At 40.7% G+C, this 17,284-nt stretch overlaps 1 protein-coding gene across 3 annotated transcripts in view; it reads left to right on the top strand.

Annotated features, from left to right (window-relative positions):
* LOC145480650 (dynein axonemal heavy chain 5-like) overlaps window positions 1-17,284 on the top strand; it is a 175,897-nt gene that overhangs the window by 143,329 nt on the left and 15,284 nt on the right. For all 3 annotated transcript variants that reach the window (XM_081458932.1, XM_081458931.1, XM_081458933.1), the window contains 22 exons: window positions 256-450; window positions 994-1,071; window positions 1,603-1,821; window positions 2,149-2,289; window positions 2,851-2,955; window positions 3,674-3,861; window positions 4,224-4,278; window positions 4,911-5,024; window positions 5,892-6,056; window positions 6,371-6,487; window positions 6,797-6,913; window positions 7,894-8,028; window positions 8,849-8,971; window positions 9,390-9,785; window positions 10,341-10,575; window positions 12,992-13,140; window positions 13,441-13,595; window positions 13,978-14,131; window positions 14,936-15,100; window positions 15,539-15,727; window positions 15,831-16,193; window positions 16,447-16,737. In XM_081458932.1, the coding sequence (XP_081315058.1) occupies window positions 256-450; window positions 994-1,071; window positions 1,603-1,821; window positions 2,149-2,289; window positions 2,851-2,955; window positions 3,674-3,861; window positions 4,224-4,278; window positions 4,911-5,024; window positions 5,892-6,056; window positions 6,371-6,487; window positions 6,797-6,913; window positions 7,894-8,028; window positions 8,849-8,971; window positions 9,390-9,785; window positions 10,341-10,575; window positions 12,992-13,140; window positions 13,441-13,595; window positions 13,978-14,131; window positions 14,936-15,100; window positions 15,539-15,727; window positions 15,831-16,193; window positions 16,447-16,737 (3,849 nt within the window). The remainder of the gene's footprint in view (window positions 1-255; window positions 451-993; window positions 1,072-1,602; window positions 1,822-2,148; window positions 2,290-2,850; window positions 2,956-3,673; window positions 3,862-4,223; window positions 4,279-4,910; window positions 5,025-5,891; window positions 6,057-6,370; window positions 6,488-6,796; window positions 6,914-7,893; window positions 8,029-8,848; window positions 8,972-9,389; window positions 9,786-10,340; window positions 10,576-12,991; window positions 13,141-13,440; window positions 13,596-13,977; window positions 14,132-14,935; window positions 15,101-15,538; window positions 15,728-15,830; window positions 16,194-16,446; window positions 16,738-17,284) is intronic.

Genomic DNA, 17,284 nt, shown 5'->3' with positions numbered 1-17,284 from the left:
TTCTTCTTCTGAATCGCCTACCAAAAAAACTAGTGCACCCTGTTTCCTTTCAGCTTGGTTTTTAAGTTAATTATTACAAGCTTTCTTTGTGGTGTAGATAAATTGTGTGGTTTTTGTTCTTGTTGCATGGCTTTGGCTTTGAGGCTACTTATTCCTGCTAAGCAATTCATCTAACGCAAATTGCCGTTTCGGTGCATTCTCGGAGGTCAGACTCCTAGCAAACAAGGTTTATATTTTCAAACTATTTTTCAACAGAACCCAGGCTATGCTGGACGACAAGAGTTGCCAGAAAACTTGAAGATCATGTTTCGTACAGTGGCCATGATGGTGCCGGACCGTCAGATCATCATCCGAGTGAAACTGGCTGCTAGCGGCTTCATCAGGAATATTAACCTTTCCCAAAAGTTCTTCACGCTCTACAAACTGTGCGAGGAGCAGCTCACCAAACAGGTCTGTCTATTTGTGTCTGTTTGTCTGCCTGCCTGCCTACCTGCCTGCCTGTATGTGTCTGTCTGTCTGTCTGCCTGCCTGTCTGTCTGCCTGTCTCTGCCCGCCTGCTTCCCTGTCTAGATGACTGTCTGCTTTCATTACTTTTCTTTCGTTTCTTATGTTTGCTTGTTGTTTGTTTGTTTGTTTGTTAATTGGTTGGTTCCGTTTCGCCCTGGAAAAAAAATCATACACATGAATTGTATCCAAAAGACTCAAAGCTATTACGAAGGAACTGCTGTCAGTTGAGCAATTAGAAATCAGATCCACAGAAATATACTTGACGCAAGTCTCTGAGTAATGAAAATGAAGGCAAATGCTAGCTTTGCTTGAAACCTCTAGCTGAAAAATGAGCGCGACGTCTCAGGTACTCCTTCATTTGTTTTTTAATTAAGTAGATACTGAAGCAAAAAAGGTCCCGTTTTATGGCAAAGCTTCTGATAATGGGGTAAGATCTCATGAAGAAGGATTTTGATTTTTTTTGAAACTTTTTGTCTTTCATGTCAGGTGCATTACGATTTTGGTCTTCGTAACATCTTGTCCGTGCTTAGAACTCTTGGAGCAGTGAAGAGAGCCAATCCTGAGGTAAATCACCGTGAAACTTTATTTAATTTTGAACTGAGTATTAACTTGTTTACTCCTATACAAATTGTTTAAGTTTGATATCAAACGCGAAAGACCGTGTTTCATCATATTTCCAAATACCGAGAAGAGAGTTGAAAATAAGACGCGCAGCGGAGTATTTTTGACGAACGTCGAGACGAGGTGTTTGGAAATGTCGTTAAACACTGTCTGGAGTATTTGTTACATCTTCTCAATCGAAACTGAAACTAAGGAGAAAACGGAGAAATAAAATCATAAAAATCTATGCTGATTAAGATCAGATATCCAAACACCCCGACCGTTACGGTTGATTAAACAATGATTTTGAGAATTTCATATGCCATATTGTTTTACTACTGTCTTCTAAGTAATCCCGTAAGCTCCAGGTCCTCGAGTATAAACAAAGTATGTATGTGTGTAAGCGCGCGAGGATACGTTCAATCCAGGACATGACTTTTCTTCAAAGTCACTAGTCCAGCGCCCTATACTGATTGTTTTGTCTTCCGCTGACAGGACAGTGAAGATCGTATTGTGATGAGAGTTCTTCGCGACATGAACTTGAGCAAGCTTGTGGACGAAGATGAACCACTCTTTATGAGCTTGATCGACGACTTGTTCCCAGGCCTCACTCTTGACAAAGCTGGGTACCCGGATATTGAGCAGGCCATTGCTGATGCTGTTGAAGAAGTTAAGCTTGTTAATCACCCTCCCTGGACGCTCAAGTTGATTCAGGTGTTATGTCTTACCTGTATAACTTGTGTAACGTTGCTTTACAGCTGTTTCGACAAAGTTTCTCCTACGCTTTTACGCTTTTGAAGGAAAACCTTTTTCGAAACAACTGTATATTAACTGTATATTATTTTAATCTATGAAAATCTGTCAAGAAAATGTAAGCCCGGAATACAGGCGTCTCTTATCGCTCTCCGCCGGTTGGGTGACACCGGTCAGAAGGGATGAGAGAGAGAGGTCTGTGGTCACAAGCTAATACGTTAACCGTTTCAAAGCTCGCACACAGGTAGGTCATGGTCAACTTATGATTTTTGTTTTCTTGTTAACCAGTTGTATGAGACCCAGCGTGTTCGACACGGAATGATGGCCCTGGGACCAAGCGGTGCCGGCAAGACGAAGTGCATCAACATTCTAATGAAGGCCATGACTCAGTGTGGAGCCCCGCACAAAGAGTACCGAATGAATCCCAAGGTAATCAGTGACCTGCGTTTGTAATAGTGATATATCATAACTTCAATGTTTGCCTTCCTTGTATTGTCTTCAAATTAACTGATGTACAGGGGCGTTCTTGTGCGCATTCTATCCTACCAAAAATTCCGGTTTGCATTTCCGGACATTTCCAGGGGCGAGAGGAACAGCATTTTCCAGAATTCTTGGAAAAGAGGACAATCTAGCGAGGTATACCTAATTTTCCGAAAATTTGTGTCCCGCAATTTCTGTTCCATTTGATTTTCCTCCCTGGATTTCCGGCATTTTCTGTTGAATGGTTCGCCTTTCGGAAATTTAGCAATTTTCGGACTTTCCAGAAACTTTCCAAGGACATTTTCGTACCATTTTGCGGCCGTTTCAGAAGGTCCGGAATTTTTGGTTGAGTGGAAAGCTCCTCTTGTTAACCAGCTCCTAGGGTAATGAGAGAATCGTTCCTTGATCATAATTAACCCGAGCACTTGTAAGCTGTGTGGAATCAAGTTCTTTCTAATAACACTCTATGATGTTTAACTGTAACACTGTTTCACTGTTTCGTTTGACTAGGCTATAACTGCGCCTCAGATGTTTGGTCGGCTTGACGTTTCTACCAATGACTGGACTGATGGTATCTTTTCCACGCTGTGGAGACGAACCTTGAGGGCAAAGAAGGTGAATAACCTATATATCGTGAAACAGGATGTCAAAGCAATTTCTATACTTCTCGCGCGAATCGCTTGCTTCATTCCTGCATATTTTTTCAGCCTCGGCTCCGTCCTAGTCTCTTAACACGCAAAAAAAGAACAAGGCCAACGTCCAGTTATCTTGACCGAACAAGCTCGGTCGATAAAGGATTTATTATATGGGATAAAGAACACCAAAATTATGATCGTCAGGGAATTTTTTCTTGCGGGACACAGCGTGTAATCCCGAACGGGAAAGATAGCGCCATCTTGTCCGCTCTGGTAGCCAATCACAGCGCAGGATTTGGTTGCTCTTGCCCGCTCACGGAGCTAGCCATATAATAATTCAAAATCGTGATTGTTTGTGTTGAGATAACAATATGCTTCTGCTTGCAATGCAGAAAAAAGAGGGGGAAAAAAGTGTGGTAATCAGTACCTTAAAGGACCCTAGTCAGCCTTCGCCATTTTCGATGCCATCGAAATTATTGATATTGCATGATGAAGCGAAATTTTATTGCTTTACTGTAAGCTGTGTTCCTAAAAGTATGTTTAATTATCTTTTGTAGTTTTACAGTGATTTCCTTCGTTTCGATATGCTCCGAATAAAATATAATAGCCAAACTCTCGCATGTAAACAAAAACAAAGGTGTGGCTGACTAGAGCAGTTTTTAACCGACCCCTCTAATATCGCTTTTCATTCTTGCCAGGGAGAGCACATCTGGATTGTTTTAGATGGTCCCGTGGACGCCATCTGGATTGAGAACCTCAACAGCGTGTTAGACGATAACAAGACACTGACACTGGCAAACGGTGATCGTATTCCAATGGCGCCCAACTGTAAAGTTGTCTTTGAGCCTCACAACATTGATAACGCTTCACCTGCTACGGTCTCGAGGTAAAATTGTCGTTTTCAATTTGGAGTGATTTGCAGCAAGAGAAATCACTGCTTGAACCGCAGGAACTGAGTGATTTTTCAACAGAACTGACTGATTGAGCCGCCAGACGCATTCATTTGTCATTTACTATACTGGGCAGTTTACGTCATTTTCGTTTCTCGTTATTTTTTCCATTTTTAAAAACGGGCACAAGTAACGATCCCACAAGCGACTACAGGACGAGACTCGTCTCAAATTACTTCTTCTTTCTTAAGTTGCAATCTGAGAATTTTTTCATTTAGTTCTTTGTTTTACAGCTTTTTGTGTTAACCCCTTTAAGCGTATGTTTGTGACTATAAGTACTATCTGTTCTCTGTTATAGAAATGGTATGGTGTACATGAGCTCATCTGCGCTGGACTGGAGACCTATTTTAGAGGTACACTTCGATATTGCTCTCTTTTACTTACATGACGGGATAGGTGTGTCCCAAACAGGGCTACTACAGGTCAGGAAATGGTCAGGAAAAAAAATAAATTTCTTAAAGGTCAGGGAATTTTTATTTGAGCCAGGGAAGATTGGCCTTTTTACAGAAAAGTCAGGGAGAATGTAAATTATAACAGTGCTGATTAAAAACTGCTGAAGGCTGAAAGAGGCTCTTCAGGCCTCTATAGTCTCTTTACTTTATGAAGAAGGTAAATTTGTTGAAAACGATCAGTTAGTAATAAATGGAAGGAAAGGATGGCTGTAGGGGTGGGCTGGAGGCTGCTACTATATCTGGTCAGGCAAATTTTCCTTTTATCTGGGAAAAGTCGGGGAATTTTGACAACTGATGTCTGTGGCAAACATGCCAAAAGCGAAAGGCTAGTCCAGGGTCAAAAAGAATGAACACACAAAGGGTCCGAAACAAAACTTATCTTCCTATTTTTTTTTCTTATCTTTCATTCCTTTTAGTCCAAACTGAACGAGCTTGATTTGATATCATCAATACTGTAGAATCTCGCCATCTCGAAGTCTCTATCTCGAACTTATCCCTGTATATTAATCAATGTGGTCTTTTTTCATTACCAGGGATGGTTAAACACTCGTCCTCAACTGGAGAGAGATGTCCTTTTCCCGCTGTTTGAGAGCGTCTTTGACGAATTAAGGACATTTGTGATTCAGAATTGTTTTCCAAAGATGGAGGTAGGTGACTTACTGTACATTGTTCATAAATTGGCTTATAAATAATATTGACTTTCGCACACTTTTCTTTTAAGACCAATCATCACAATGTGATCGAATTTTTTTGCCTAGAATATGCAGTTATAATGCGTTGTCATGTTTGATAAAAGAAATGGAAGAATGTCTGTTTGGTCTTTTTCTATCTATTAAAAGTGAAATATTTCTGGAAGATCCTCACTGGAAGGTTTGACTCAAGTAGGAATTGCTTGGGTCAAGAGATGTCTCTTTTTGTGTGATGAGTTCTTCACCAGGCCCTTTTGAGAATATTCTGAGACTTTGTCTTTGATTGGTTGCGCGAAAATTCAAAACAAGTAACAACCAACCAGAAATATCCGTAGACAGGCTTGCCACAGGTCAGGAAATGGTCAGGGAATTTTATTTTGAGTCAGGGAAAATTGATATTTTAAAGAAAAGTCAAGGAAAATTGAAATAATTTAACACGGCTGATTTAATACCACTGAAGGCTGGATGAAACATTTGGGATCATTGTGATCTCAACGATATTTTTACGTAATAAAGAGAAGGAAAATTTGTTGAAAACTTGTCAGTCTCAATGAACGAGTAGAAAGGACGGCTGAAAGAGGAGGCTAGAAGTCGCTACTATACCTGGCATTTTGTATTTATTTGGTCAGGGAAATTCTATTCTTATCATGGAAAAGTCAGGGAATTTTGAAAAGTGATGTCTGTGGCAACCCTGGGGGAGAGGGCTTTCTAACCTACAACAAGAATACTTCAACTCGTGGACACAAGAACAAGCACGAATTTGCAAATTGAATTAATATTTTTTAAGAGCCTTATTCTAACCTGTGTGGTCTTATTTCTGTTAAGGTCCTAGAGTGTAATAACATTGTCCAAGCCATGAATATTCTGGAAGGTTTGATTCCAGGCGAGGATGCTCCTAAACAAGCCGATGCGAGTCATTTGGAAAAACTGTTTGTGTTTTGTCTCATGTGGAGTGTTGGAGCTTTACTTGAGCTAGAGGATAGGAAGAAGGTACTGCTGTCAGACCGACTGTAGCAAAGCAAAGAAGTTTATCATCTTGTAATTGAGACAGTTATAGAGGAAAACAAGACGACACCGAAAATTGTTATCAGTGTTGAAACCAAGTTTGGTTTATTACAGTGAAGAAAGGTTTACAATATTTCGGTTCAGCTCTATTTCAGAGTCATACTCATGTAATTAAAATCGAAACAAGTGGACAGCCTATACATCAAGGTTAATTAGGCTTATAAACAAGTAATGATACAACATAATGTAATCAAAGGGAAAGGTCCAATATATGATATTATTCCTCTCTTTGATTGCAGATGGAGGGATTTTTAGCTGGCAAAGACACCCTCAAGTTACCCCCAGCTGATGGGCAAGACACAATTTTCGAATACTTGGTAAACGAACAAGGAGATTGGGAACACTGGTCAGAGAGGGTAAGTTCATTAAACTGGACAACTTACGCTAGAGTTTGTTAAAGAAGCTACGTCACGGTTTGCGCATCTCGAAAAGGTTAAGCCTAAATTTTTCAATTGCGTCGTTTGTAATCCGTGTTAATCTTCCCAATCTTCAACCATCCTTGTACCTTTATGGTTTAGTACTATCCCTTTGATGTTTTTCTTTCTTAGTAAACTATTATTTTCAGGTTTCTTCAATTTAAAGATAATTTTCTGCGTGGCCACGTGACTTAACTCCTTTAATCTTCTCTGTGGCTCCAGTTTACCTATTTCCGCCTTGATTTTTAGGTTCCAGTGTACGAATATCCAAAGACCTCCATTCCTGAGTATGCGTCTATTCTGGTACCAAACGTCGACAACACACGAACAGACTATCTCATCCACGCTTTGGCCAAACAGAGCAAGGTAGCTATGAGTCTTCTTTTTTTCCTGTAGATAAAATCCTCTCTTAACGAAAATTTTGGTTTTGCATGCGTGTATTTTAGTGAACAGTCAGAGAGTAAGGGCGCTTTCCATTCCACCAAAAAATTCGGGAACTTTTGAAATGGGCGCAAATGGAAATTTCTTGGAAATTTTCCGGAAAATCCAAAAATTGTCAAATTTCCGAAATGCGAACCATTCGACGGTCCGAAAAATCTGGAAATCCCGGGGTGAAAATCAAATGGAACAGAAATTCCCGGTAAGAAATTTCCGGGTTGTCCTCTTTTCAGAAAAGCAAACCGGTATTTGTGGTCGAATGGAAAGCTCGTTAATGCGGAATTTCTATCTTTGAGAATCACTGTATCTGCTCAGGAAAATTATAAATTTCTTATCAAAGTCAGAGTATTTTATTGCAAGGTTGCGTCAGCTTTAATTACGAGTATTGTTGATAACAGTCTGTTCAAAACGGTCGATAAGAATTGTTCTCTTCAAAAGGAATTAACCAGAATTTATTTGAACAGTTTTCGTTGGTGTTATTGCTGCAATTGCAAGTTGTTCTCTGGTCCGAAATTGTATAGATATGCATGGGAATCATCTCAGCGTAGCTAAGTTGAAAATTTCGATATTTGACGATTTAGCACAGAAACTGTTTCAAATTATCTCTCGGATAGCCATAATTACGCAATAAGTTTTCCTTAAGGCTGTTTAGCTGGAATTCCAGTTTTAGAGCAAGAAACCTCATTACAGACGGAATTGTTGGCAGTTCACACAACCCGACATATTCTTACCAAATGAAACATTTCCCGTGCGTACATGCTAAATATGGGTATGGATAGAATTCGAAGTTTATCGCTCTTCAAAGCTCTGTTTGCAATGTTTCTTCACTATGCAGGAATTGCTCTTTTTGTTACGTTATTAAGCTGTTATCAGTAGTAATGGCTTTTCAATCCTCTCTTGGTTGACAGGCTGTGCTGTTGATTGGTGAGCAGGGCTCGGCTAAGACTGTCATGATGAAGGGTTACTGTAATAAATATGACCCAGAACAGCAGCTCTTTAAATCTATGAACTTCTCCTCTGCAACCACGCCAAATATGTTCCAGGTAAGAGACGTTTTATGTACTCTGAATTTACACAGAGCCTTTCTCAACGTATCAGTGTTTGACTTGCTTGATTTACGGCATTGTTTTAAGACCCAGAATTGACCGTCATGCTTGTCGTCCGTCTGTTATTGTTTTGGTGTACATGATAGCGAGGTTTCTATTTTCCAATGCTGCACAGCGCGCAAAGCATCCTGACGAAAACTGGGTCTTTAAGGGAGTCGTGTAAAATAGTTTTCTCCTAAGCATAAGCGTTTCACTTTCTGTTCGAGGTATAAAAATATCAGCTCTCATTATTACAAGGGAATGCGTATTGATTGGGTGCTTTAGACTTAGTCGAGTATAAATAGTCAAAATTCTAAAAGGAATGTGTGGGCTCATTAAAGCTTTTGCCACCCAGAAATTTTAGTTTTTGAAAGCCAGTATCTCCGTCAGAGCTACAAATTACACCGATGTCTCAGCTTTAAATTCTATAAATATCAGTTAAGCTTTATAAAAGTCAATTCGTAGCACGATGCCTTCCCCGGAAAAGGTTAATATACTAATGAAGAAAAATGTAAACAGATGACGCTAGCGAAGATTTCTCTATTGGTCTTGCTCCCTCGACTCTCGAAAAAAATACTACAGGCCGCAAATCTACTGCAGTACTGTCTCTCAGTCTGTGTAGCAAACGTAACAGAACTGGTAGTTGGTAGTATATTGTAAGTGTAGTCAGCAATTTTCCTCCAGGTAGGAGCAGAACCCATCTACAACATGAAAGACGATTCCACTGCATACAGTTTTCGTGGCTCATTTGAATCCTTTTCTTTCGTGTTTGAAATAGCGTACCATCGAGAGTTATGTGGACAAACGAATGGGCACAACATACGGTCCACCAGCAGGCAAGAAAATGACTGTGTTTATTGATGATATCAACATGCCAATCATTAATGAGTGGGGAGATCAGGTAATCCAAATGAAGTATTGATAATATAGCTTTAAAAAGTCAATAATTATTTAATATTATAGTGAGATAACTATTTTGATCTATTCTGCCTGTCAAATTGCCCCTAGAAACCTTAAGGTTGCGTTTTACTAATACTTTAAACACAAGAGGCAGTGTTTCATCACATTTTCAAACACCGCAAGATAATGTTATTGTGAGACAAGTTCCCAAGTTGCCCCATACGTTAAACGCGACAGACATCGTTTCATCACATGTTCAAACACGGTAAAGAGAATTGCTTTTGAGACAAGATCCTAAGTTTCCCCCACAACAAGGTTCATTTCAACTGTAAAATTAACTTAATTACTAATTAATACGAGTCTAGAAACATTCTCAACGTTTTGAATGATGAATGTCAATGTCCTTTCCCTTATGTCAGATCACGAACGAAATTGTCAGACAAGTAATGGAAATGAAAGGATTCTACAGTCTTGACAAACCGGGAGATTTCACCAACATTGTCGACATTCAGTTTGTGGCTGCCATGATTCAGCCCGGCGGAGGACGAAACGACATACCAAGCCGACTCAAACGCCAGTTCACCATCTTGAACTGCACACTGCCTGCAAATGCTTCCATCGACAAGATCTTCAGCTCCATCGGTAGTGGATACTTCAACGCCGATCGCGGTTTCCCTGAAGAGGTGCAGAAAATGATCCAACCTTTGGTGTCGTGCACGAGAAAGCTTTGGCAAAAGACAAAAGTTAAGATGCTGCCGACACCAGCCAAGTTCCATTATATTTTCAATTTGAGGGATCTCAGTCGAATATGGCAGGTATGAAAACAGAACGCCGAGACAACTCGCGTTCTAGAGCAGATAGCGTTTACCGAAACCCGTACGTGTAGCGCAGTAGCGTGGTAAAGATATCGAAACGCAAATATATCACTTATGGTGAGTTGGACGGTTTGGCGATTTGACTTATACTCTTTGCTGTAGTTGGCAGAAATATATTGCACGAGGTTTGTCAGCAGATTACGGACCTATTCAAACCAATAGTGAACTAAACAATGAATGACTCGAAAGTCTCTACAAACAGCTCTCTGTAAACTGGACTAAAACTCCACTACTGTGGGTAGAACTGTCACAGAAAGGAAGCAATTTGATACTAGAGTTTCGAAAGCGTACAATCGCTGTTTTAGGTTTATGAAACTGGCGTTTTGAACCAACACTGAACGCTACGCTACTCTAGCCGATACGATTTTGTCAGGTTTTGATCTTTGCATCATGTTTTATCTTAGTGTGGAAAATTGTATTTTGTTACCCTTTTAGCGAGTGGAAAAAAAACGTAAGCGATAGTAAAAGTAACGTTTCTTCTAAATTTATTTCCAGGGCATGTTGACTGTGACGTCTGAAGTGGCCACCACTCCCGCCGTTTTCCTGAATCTATGGAAACACGAGTGTAACCGAGTCATTGCTGATCGCTTCACAAACCAGCAAGACAAGGATTGGTTCGAGAAGACGCTGAAACAGGTCATAGAGGAAGACTTCGATGCAGACACAGCCAACTTGATGGACGCCGAACCTTACTTTGTGGATTTCTTGAGAGATGCTCCAGAACCAACTGGTATGACAAGTATATTAACCCTGATAGTGTTAAGAGTAGACTAGGCTGCTCAAAACCTGTTACTCAGTGTTGAATTTTCGCGCGTACGTAACAGGCAATCGAGGGATTAATCGCATACACACGCTGCTCTAAATGAAAAGTATTTGTAGAGTGTATCTATAAGCAAAGCGTAACGTGACTGAATGATTGGAAACCCGCTTACCTTTTAGGGAAAAATCTCATTTTGTTACTGCTATTGTTTTGTTTTATTTACTTTCTATTAATAGCTTTTATCCAACTTATACATCCAAACTAAAGTATCAAAGTTCAAAGCGGCGTTCAAAGCGGCGGTTTCATTCAGCGTTCATTCACTTGCCGTTGATACAGCGCAACTGTTTCTTTAGGAACTACCCAATCAAGCGTTAAATTCTATCAGTGCCTTACAGTCTATGAGCTTTACTTTGTTTTCTTTGTACATTCTATGCTGTGAATGTTTTTACTTTCAGTAATGCACTGTACTCTGAGGTTTTTTCCGATCATTCTCGCTATCTAGATTCGTGATTACCTTCATACTCACTTTACAGGCACGTTCTCCAACTTATGTTTAACTCTTTACTTTCTTGTTCCACTCCTTGTTTTAAATCTTATCCTAATGTATTTCCAAGGATGTGAAGCTGTTGTTTGTAGCAATTGTCGTTTTAGACATTTGCCTCTCTTCTTCTTTTTCTCTTCCTTCAAATTTTCTCTTCAGTTCTCGTTGGAGAGGAAAACAAACGCAACAAAGACGGCAAAGCTGGGCAGCAGAAAGTGCCGACGAAAGGTTCTGTCACTGTTGGGCCTCGTGGCCCAGGTAACTCTACCAGTCCTTGTCTTACTCGTCTTACTCCGTTTCTCACACACCACTGATAGCCATGCCAAGCTGACTGCCACATCCTGACCTTTATTGTAAACTCAACAATGCTACACACGTATATCATGCATGCACAAGTAGGCAAGGTTTGTAGGTAAGACAAACAAACATACAGCACCAACTAGATTTCTTTGGGTGGATGGGACGAAAAGTTGAGAAATGGCGGATGCAACGGAAATAACTGCCCACCAAAGGTCACGTGATCTATTCCCAGGCCCCGGTGGTGTGTGAGAATAACATTTTCCACTTATTTCGTTTCACTCAGCCAGTGGAAAATAACATTTGTTCTTCTTCTTGATGTTTGTTCCTGAAACAGCACAGGGACTCATTGATTGTTTGCAGTCTTACTGATTGTATTATCTTGTGTCTTTTACTGTTCCTTCGTGTGCTTTCTACGATGCCCTGTCATTGAAACTAAACTCCAGAAAATGTCGCGCCTAACTGCACGATGACCAACTTAGCGTTGTTAATCGCGCTGGGAACTAATTGGTTACTGTCAATCTTGGAGCACTTTACTGTTGTCTATTCTGTCTATATGGTGTATCATTTGATTTCTGTATGCAAACCTACTGACAGAATAACTGAACACCTGCTGTCAACCTCGTTTGAAAACTGAGGCGTCTTTACCCACTTTCACTCCCAAAATCTCTCCCTGTTGAATACCCCAGGCCTCATTCATGATATGAGTTTTGTTAGCTCTTTCCTCGTCTCGCGGGTTTCCATTGGGCTCTCCATTTTCGAATATGGGATTTGTTATTCCTTTATTATGTCATTTTCTAGTATTTCGGCTTCTAGTTTTTGAAATACATCCTGCATCATGATTCGAAAATCGCACCGATCGCACAAGGCGCTTACGAAGTGAGGAAAACAAAATACGACTCTACAGTGCCCCCATAAGCTATATTAACTTTAAAACGCACCGTGTCTAAATTAAAGACGCTGTTCTTGCTGTTGTTGTTATGCAATACGGGCTCATGTTTTGCTCTCTTTACTTAATATGAGAAAATGGCGTAATGTTGGAATGATAGTTAACAATTACTCCACGAGCGCGCGCTGGATATGAGATGGTAGATAGCCAACGAGGCGCTGGCTATCTACCATCTCATATCCAACAAGTGGAATAATTATTTGATTAAAAACGCCCCAAAATTATAGAAAACTAGACTAAAATGAAAGTAAAAAGGCCCTAAAAATTTACGCGTACGCTTCCCATATTTGTGGAGCATGGTATAATGGCTCATAACCCATGATGGCTAGGCCAATGAAAACTCTCGAATTGCATTATCCAATGATCCAGTTTTTAATAAAACTGCATTATACAACGAAATTCAAACCTACGGTCAAATTGTTCTCTTGTGTACGTTATATATACTTGTTTATCTTGATGCAGTAAGTAATAAATTTGGCAACTACCATGGTGAATGACATCGGTTTCAGGCAGGAGATATGCCACGGGCTCACAAAATTATTTCGCCCTTGTATGAACTAGTTTAACTAGTATCGCTAAACCTGTTTGACTTGCTGCAGGTGAGGAGCCCGAGGATGCAGATCTAGAAGCACCAAAGGTGTATGAACCTGTGGTGTCACTGGACTCGCTCAAAGATCGACTGGGTTCGTTCATTGTAAGCTACAATGAAATGGTCCGTGGAGGGCACATGGACCTGGTATTTTTCAAGGTACAAATCGTAGTAGTTGTCTTTCGTGTTTGATATATTACTTCTCAATCGAAACTAAAACCAGGGAGAAAATGGAGAAATAAAATCGTGAAAAACTATGCTAATTAAGATCAAATATCTAAATACCGCCACGGTCATGATTTCCTTTGTTTAAACTTGATGATTTATTATTGAGCTTGAGGATGGTGGTAGAAACGGACCGCTTTTTGGGCGTCCTTTGGCTTTGGGTTTTGTGGCTAGCAATCAGGTTATCGTTTTGTTCTTTTGTATCCTCATTCTAAGTCTGCATTGTTTTCTTAGGACGCCATGGTGCATCTCGTAAAGATTTCTCGCATCATCCGAACTCCTCGAGGTAACGCTCTGTTAGTAGGCGTTGGTGGTTCAGGAAAGCAAAGCTTGACGCGTCTTGCTTCCTTCATTGCTGGCTACGACATCTTCCAGATCACTCTGACAAGGTGAGCTAAAAGTTCAACCAACGTGACACCAAGAGAAATTGTAATGTTTTCGTCAGGAGGCTGATTTCAACAGGAGACATCAGACTAGAACGTTTATGACTTGTATTTTGTATGTCCTGGTATGACCTCTTGGAGTATAAAGATATTTGGTTCCAAAACGAAGACCTTCAACACGTACTGAAGTACACAGTGTGACTTTTATATCTCAATCGTATCACAATTATATTTTGCAATTATATTTTGACGATAACGTGTACAGTTCATTAATATACAGAAACAAAACAAAACAAACAAACAAAAAACAGGGGGAATAAAACGACAAGCAAACGCGTATCAAAATAGATTGAATGGGGGTGTCTCTTTGTCCTTATTTGCTTTCCAGGTCCTACAACGTCACCAACTTGATGGACGATCTTAAAGTGCTGTACAGAACTGCTGGACATCAAGGAAAAGGAATCACGTTTATATTCACAGACAACGAGATCAAAGATGAAGGATTCTTGGAGTACATGAACAATGTGATAGCTTCAGGAGAGGTGCGACAAGTTTGTTTGTTTGTGTTATTTTTTTGCCATTTTTAAATATATTTGCAAAATATTGAAGTGTAATGCAAGGAAGCCCAGGGAAGCTAATAAGGCTTATGTAAAGGACTACCTTAAGGATACCTAAGACTTAACAAAAGTTCTATCTCGTATGATGTTTGTGCCCTTAAGAGACACGTTGAACGAAAATTTGCTTAGTGTTCATCTCTCGGCAACACAAGCAGCATTGCTGCCGTCGTGGTGAAATTCCTTGAACAGAATTTATCTCGAATAAAGATATTGTTTCCCGACTCTGTAGTAGACATAATAAAAAACGAGATACCGAAGCAGAGTCAATGTTTTAACGATCACGTGCTTTCGACGCTGTCACAGCGTCTTTCTCAAGTGCATATGGCGGGAATCTATTTGTCACGTGAGCTTGGGTGAACTAAGTCACGTGCCAAGACATCCCCGTATAGGGCCGGAAGTTCAAGTCCACGATCTCTTTGTGCGCCCTGTTAACTTTTAGTTCGTGGTATTCTGCAACAGAAGAAGGTTTGTTTCCCTTGTAACGGAACAAAATTGAAAGTGGAGTTCCAAACTGCCTAGTGCACACCTCCCAGGGGCGTAGTTTTTTGCAATCTTCTTATACCTGCGTGTTTTCTTTTTTTCCTTCAAACAAATCGAAACCGTTGTGGATCACTGAAAGTATTTATTATTTTGTGGAACGCTTCAGGCCTTTGAGACTGTAACAATGAGGAGATAGGAAATTTTGGTGGATGCTGACGTTTATGACTTACCCTATGTAATTAATTTTAGGTGTCCAATTTGTTCGCTCGGGACGAGATTGATGAGATCACTCAGGATTTGATAAATGTCATGAAGGCCGAGTATCCAAGGAGACCACCAACCAATGAGAATCTGTATGACTACTTCATCACTCGTGTCAAGAATAACCTGCATGTTGTACTCTGCTTTTCACCAGTAAGAATCTTTTTACCTCTCTATGTTCTTTCAACAGTTGACAGATAAACTGTCTGTCTGTCAGTGTGGCTGTCTGTCTGTTAGTCAGTGTGACTGACTGTCTCTCTGTCAGTGTGGCTGACTGTATGTCTGTCTCCTGTCTGTGACTGACTAATTGACTATCTTTTTATGTGACTATCTGTTTCTGTCTGTCTGAGACTGTCTGAGTAAATGACTTGCTCTCTGGCTGTGTGACTGACTGACTGACTGACTGACTGACTGGCTGACTGACGGACTGACTGATGGACATACGGACGGACGGACGGACGGATGGATTGACTGGCTGACTCTACTGGACTGATTTTTTGCACTGCCCTAAGAGGCGAGCTGGCTACCTGATTACTCGATTCATTCACTAATTGATTATTTTGCGTTTAAAAGTACTATTTGTATTTCTAGGTGGGGGAGAAGTTCCGTAATCGTTCTCTGAAATTTCCCGGACTGTTCAGTGGTTGCACAATGGACTGGTTCAGCCGCTGGCCTAAAGATGCATTAATTGCTGTCGCCTCACACTTTCTGTCCTCATTTGAAATTGTTTGTTCTCAAGAAACGAAAGTGGCTGTTGTCAATACGATGGGCATCATACAGGTAAGTTGTGGCTCTCCAACCAACAACCAACCAACCTGATAGGAATAATTACTACGAGTGAATATTTGAAAGTAGGAATAATTACTGTTTTGTTTATTTCAAGGACAACGTTGCAGAGATGTGTGTGCAGTACTTTGAACGATTCCGTCGACAAACTCACGTGACACCGAAGTCCTACCTATCTTTCATTAGTGGTTACAAAGGAATCTACAAGATGCAGCACGAAGCAATTGGTCTCCTGGCCACGCGCATGAACACTGGCCTCGCCAAGCTTGTGGAAGCAAGTGAGTCAGTAGCAAAGCTTTCTGAAGAGCTCGTTGTCAAGGAAAAGGAACTTGCTGTAGCCTCGAAGAAGGCAGACGTGGTGCTGCAGGAGGTGACCGTCAGCGCTACGGCTGCAGAGAAGGTCAAATCACAGGTTCAAAAAGTTAAGGACAAGGCACAGGCTATTGTTGATGAGATTGCGGTAAGTAGGCGATTCTGTCACGCTATTTTGGGCTTGTCAGTCACGCGATTTTTTAAGAAATTCTTTCATTCTAAAAAACGCTATTACTTAGGGCATTCTTTACTCACAGGTCACTCTACTTTAGGTTAGGTTGTGTCAATTCTGTCACGCAGTGTTGCACGTACGTTTGCTCTCATTGTGAAGTACGTTCTTCAAAAATACTCATTATTAAATCTCTACTAACTTTCGAGCTTCGGTGCTCTTCTTCCAACAGGAGGACAAAGAGGTAGCAGAGGAAAAGCTTGAGGCTGCCAAACCAGCTTTAGAGGAGGCTGAAGCCGCTCTTCAGACCATCAAACCAGCGCACATTGCCACCGTCAGGAAACTGGCCAAGCCGCCTCACTTGATCATGCGCATTATGGACTGCGTGCTACTGCTGTTTAACCGAAAAATCGATCCCGTGACCCCCGATCCTGAAAAGCCTTGTTGCAAGCCATCCTGGGGTGAATCTCTAAAACTCATGAGTGGTGGAGGATTCTTGAACAACTTGCTAACTTTTGCAAAGGTAAAGCGAAATCATTACATCACCTTTAAGAGTTCCTCAATCATTCTCCGCAGAGATCTCGGTACCGCGGGCAGTGTAATAACGTTGCAGGGAAACGTTGCCAGCACCCTAACATAGGTTGAAATAGTTCAAGCCTAGTCACGATTATGCCCTTACCATCCCTGTACAATGTTGACAACTCAGTGAAAAAGGATGATAACAAGGATGTCTGCATGTGTTTCAATTAGATATATGTCGCCTTTGTGTGTACGGCTACTTTCAAATTTTAGCAGGGACTGCCTTCAATAGAGCTAGCGTTACTGACGTCATTGTTTAAACTTTTTTCTTTAACATGCGACTTTACTCAGAGAAGGCATCAAGATAGATTCGACGCCATAACCCGGGCGTTAGAACCTACGTTTTTTGAAGTCTGGCAAAAGTTCTTGTCGTTTTGGGTAGTTATCTGCAATTTTGATTAAGTAGGTTCTTAATTTCTGTGAAGGAGATATAGGTGTTGATTACCAGAAAAATAAATAAACTTGCATGGGTTTGGTCCTGAAACTGTATT

This window comes from Orbicella franksi, chromosome 3 (assembly GCF_964199315.1).
Source record: "Orbicella franksi chromosome 3, jaOrbFran1.1, whole genome shotgun sequence".
NCBI lineage: Eukaryota > Metazoa > Cnidaria > Anthozoa > Scleractinia > Merulinidae > Orbicella > Orbicella franksi.
The sequence above is the reverse complement of the archived record's forward strand: the minus strand, read 5'-3'. Positions and strand labels throughout refer to the sequence as shown.